Genomic DNA, 4,527 nt, shown 5'->3' on the forward strand with positions numbered 1-4,527 from the left:
GCAGGGCCGGCGCGGGGCGGCCCCGGCGGGCGAGGGGCAGGGCGGGGAGGACGAGGAGGAGGACTGCTTCCAGCTGCAGCTGTTGTACTGCCTGTACGAGACCCAGGACGACGCCTTCGTGCGCCAGGCCCTGAGCGGCCTGCCCGAGCTGGTGCTCGAGCGAGTGCGCTTCAGCCGCATGGACCTCGAGGTCCTGAGCTACTGCGTGCGGTGCTGCCCCGCGGGGCAGGCGCTGAGGCTGCGCGCCTGCAGGCTGGTGGCCGCCCAGGAGAAGGAAAAGAAGAGTCTGATGAAGCGGCTTCAGGGGTGAGTCTTCGGGTCAGGGCCGCCCTCTGGCCGTAGGGCCCGTGTGCTGGTGCCCCGGGCCCGGCGGGGCTGCGGAGGCCTGCTCAGACCCGAAGCCTGCTGCTCCAGACCCCAAAAGGGACCTGAGAGCTGGCTCTGCCCTCCCCCTTGTCAGGTGGCTGCTCATCTCCCCCAGGTTCCCTCCCGCACTTCCCCCCCTCCACCATCAGCGTAGCCGCCATGCCTCCACACAGCTCAGCTTCTCCTCCTTGTCTTCTCATAATATACTCTGTGTGTGTCTGTGTGCCTGTGTGTCTGTCTGGGTATGCAGGTCCTGGGGCTTGAACTCAGAACTTGGGCACTGTCCCTGAGCTTTCTCTGCTCAAATGGAGTTCCACCACTTGAGCCACATCTCCACTTCAGAATTTTTACTGGCCAATTGGAGATAAGAGTCACAGCCTGCTGGGGCTGGCTTTGAACCGCAATCCTCAGCTCTCAGCCTCCTGAGTAGCTAGGATGTCAGGTGTGAGCCACCCGCGCCCGGCAGCTATGCCCTTTTACCCTGAGCTTTGTGCTTGTTGCCAGTCCTCAAACGCACCCTGGTTCCCCAGCTTGCTTAGGCTTCCATTGGTCCCAGGAGGGCCCCTTAACCAGCCTACACCGTGCTCTCTCCACTGCCCATCCTCCACCAGAGCCTCAGCTCCTCCAAATGAAGCTGGTGCTAGAGTTTCTTTGCACTTGGCTCCAGCAGCACCTGTTCTCAGTGCTCAGCCTCTGCTAGGTTGTTGACAGAGGCTGGGCCCAGGGAACCCATTTCTGGGTTTGGCGGGGGAAGATACTGAGGGTGGAAGGGTCTTGACTTGGTATGGGGATGAGTGGCAAAGCCAGCTCCAGTGCTGCAGAAGCTAAGATAGGAAGGACCCCTTTCTAGAAAGGGTACAGTGGGCCTCACATTGTTCTCTCTCCTGACAGTTCTCGAGCCACCACAAAACATCTCCCAGTTTCCCTGCTGCGTCCACTCTGTGAGGCCATGGCTGATCCGCAGTGTGGTCTGCAAAGCCTAACGTGAGTGCGCATGCCCTGGCTCCTCACAGCCCAGCGCCCTGTGGAGAGCCAGAAGTCAGGCTCATGGGGAAAGCTAGAGCCTGTTAGGCACCCATGGCTGAGTTAGGTGCCACTAGAAAGCAGTCTGTGCTGATTTGTGTGGAAGGCCACGGGCTGCCACCCTGAAGGGTATCGTTTCTCCCCAGACGGTGCTTCTGAGTGCTGTGGGAGATGGCTGGAGTCGGCCTCCAAGCTCAGGCTGGCTGTGGACCCTGGCCTGCTGCTGGGTGCCTCTCTCTGGGCTTTCGTTTCCTCCCTGTAAAACGCAGCTGGCAGGTTTTGCCTCAGAGGCTTGGTGTTGCTTAGTGAGGCTCAGAAGGTACTTAGAATGAGGTGTCTTTCCAACCAGTGAGCAGAAAGAAATAAAAGCTATGGGGACTGGTATTGACAGAGCATGATGAAAGAGTAGTTGTACATTAACAGCCAGATGGTAAACTAGCTTGACGAAGGGCTGGACTGCTGCCAGTTAACGTGAGAAGCCCAGGACGGCTCAACAATCCTACCAGTACCAGTACTGAGTGTAGGAAGATGCTCAGCACGTTGATTTAAAAAAAAAAAAAAAAGACAAAAATAGCACAACTGCCCAACAATCAGGGACTGGCTGACTAAACAAGTAATTGCCCATCTCAACCTGATGGACATTTAAGAGAGGCCCATGCATCTCTTGACTGAGCATCAGCCCACCAAGGAGTGGGCAGTCTATGTCGCTGAGAAATGGCCAGGCGCCTGCACACAAGTCCCCCTGCTTCTCGATCACAGGTTGGCTCACTGCAAACTCCCCGACGTGGTTTGCCAAGACCTCTCCGAGGCCCTGAGGGCAGCCCCTTCCCTCACAGAGCTGAACCTCCTCCAGAACCGGCTCAGCCAGGCAGGCATGCGGATGCTGAGTGAGGGCCTGGCTTGGCCAAAGTGCCAGGTGCAGACCCTCAGGTGAGGCCCGGCCTGGAGGGGATGGACCGGACCCCAGCCCCAGCAGTACCTGAGGTCAGCCCTCTCCCCAGGGTGCAGCTGCTGGACCTGCAGGGAGCCTTCCAGTACCTAGTTGGACTGCTCCGGCACAGTTCTGCCCTCAGCACGTTGGACCTCAGTGGCTGCCAGCTGACAGGCCCCATGGTGACCCATCTGTGTTCAGTCCTGCGGCATCCAGGATGCATCCTGCAGACCCTTAGGTAAAGGGGGTGCTGAGGCACAGCCTACCTACTCTGGGGCCAGAGGCTGTGAGGGTTTCTCCTGCACCTTTAAGGGAAATCCCTCCAAGACACCCCCCACATGCCCAGCTCACGTGACCAACCTCACGTGAGGCTCCAGCTTGAAGACACCTATCTTCCCACACCCTGGCCCTAGGCCTGAACCAAGTTACCCATGCCTGAAGTCTGGGCCAGTGAACCCAATAGCCTTTTACTCCCTAGAAGGTCTCCAGTCTCACACAGATTCTAACTGCTGACCCGCCTTCCTGTTGTGTGCATGTGGCTGTAGTCTGGCTTCTGTGGAGCTGAGTGGGCAGTCACAGCAGGAGCTTCAAGCACTGAAGACAGAAAAGCCAGATCTGGTCATCGTACACCCAGCACTGGACAGCCATCTAGAGCCTCCCACGGAATGTGTCAGTGCCCTGTGAGGCCCTGGGGTGCGGAAAACTAGTGAGAGTCCAGGTGGAGAAGCCCTCCCCATCCCTTAGCCTCCAGGCAGCTCTTCTGAGCCAAGAGGCCCTGAGCAGGCAAGTGGGAGGCCCACACACACCCAGCCCCTGATCTCAGGCAGGCCCCAGACATTCCCTCCCTCCAGGTCCTGGATTCTCCCTCCCCCAGCCTCACAGCCATTGCTGCCTTCCTCTCTGGAGACCCTCTAGCCGTAGCACAGTGATGGGAAGGACCATTAGCTGAGCACCTGTGTGTGCTGGCAGACTGTTGGCTTCCTTTTCAGAGGAAGCTTCTGAGGCTGTGGAGACTCTCGGGCCTTCGCTCTGGGGGAAGGTGCTCAGGGTCAGGCTGAGATCGGGCTGCTGGATTCTGCCTGCTTCTGTGTGCCTCCGTCTGGGCTTTGGTTTTTATCCTGTGAAATGTAGCCAGTAGATTCTGCCTGATACTAATGGAATTCGTTATGGAGTGTGATAGGGACCGCTCTAACCTGGCCCTCATCTTCAGGGGTTGTAGGCTGAAGGAGGAAGGCCTTCCCTGAGAACATGGGACTTGGCATTAGGGTTGTGGCCTGAGTCCGAGCCATCCACTCACTCTCTCTGGTCTCCAGGAAGGGGGCCAGGAGAGGGTGGACTTAGAGCAATAGCCCAGGTTAGTCTGGCAAGATACTGATAATCAGTTCTCCTCTGGCATCATTTTTGAAAGTGTCAGTAGGGCTGGGATGTAGCTCAGTGGCAAAGCGCTTGCCTAGCAAGTGCAATGTCCTGGGTTAGATCCCCAGTACCAACAAAGAAAATACAGTTAAAAAAATACAGTTTTAAAAAAAACCAAACAAGTGTCAGCAGTCTGCACCCGCCTGCCTGTGTTGGGCAGGGTTTACTCCTCAGTTCACTGCTGAGGAAACGCAGTGGGCTGGTCTGACTGCACAAAGCCTGGAGGAAAGCGTGGCCCTGAACTCTGAGGCGTCTGCTCAGCACCGCCCGGCGTGGCCAGCCCCCGAGACCCTGGCAGAGGGGACACTTTGCAGTGAGCCCTTTATAAATAAGTTCGTTCTTCTACAAAGCAGACAAAACCCTTGTCCTCCTTGAGCTGGCATTTTGACAAAAAGACAATAAGTACATAAGTAATACGTGAACTTGATACAATAAATAGATGCACAAAACAAATGGTACAGCACACACGTCATCATAAGTAAATACGACAGAAGATAGAGTATGTATTGTGCATAGTATTTTTGATACACAAATAAGATGCAGTAAACACAATGCATTGGTATGTACAGCACTGTGTGTATATGTCATATTTGAATGCTAGGATAATAATGCATTCATGGTAAATACACAAGGCCCAGCACACGGGCATGTGACCGATGCATGTGCAGGAAAGCCGAGTGGAGATCAGGGCCTGAGAGGCCACTGGGAGCGGCAGCGGAGGAGCAGCGGAGGAGGGCCCGCGAGGAAGGGCGCTGGGCGGGCGGAGGGCCCCGAGGAAGGGCGCTGGGCGG

The 4,527-nt window shown here is 56.6% G+C and overlaps 1 protein-coding gene across 1 annotated transcript in view; it reads left to right on the top strand.

Annotated features, from left to right (window-relative positions):
* Nucleotides 1-2,323, top strand: part of Nlrp6 (NLR family, pyrin domain containing 6) — a 5,898-nt gene extending 3,575 nt beyond the window's left edge. The window contains exons 3-5 of the mRNA XM_013033339.1: nt 5-306; nt 1,258-1,350; nt 2,149-2,323. Coding sequence (XP_012888793.1) covers nt 5-306; nt 1,258-1,350; nt 2,149-2,323 — 570 coding nt within the window. The remainder of the gene's footprint in view (nt 1-4; nt 307-1,257; nt 1,351-2,148) is intronic.
* Nucleotides 2,324-4,527: the final 2,204 nt, after the last annotated feature.

The sequence above is a fragment of the Dipodomys ordii genome, unplaced genomic scaffold, assembly GCF_000151885.1.
Source record: "Dipodomys ordii isolate 6190 unplaced genomic scaffold, Dord_2.0 Scaffold166, whole genome shotgun sequence".
NCBI lineage: Eukaryota > Metazoa > Chordata > Mammalia > Rodentia > Heteromyidae > Dipodomys > Dipodomys ordii.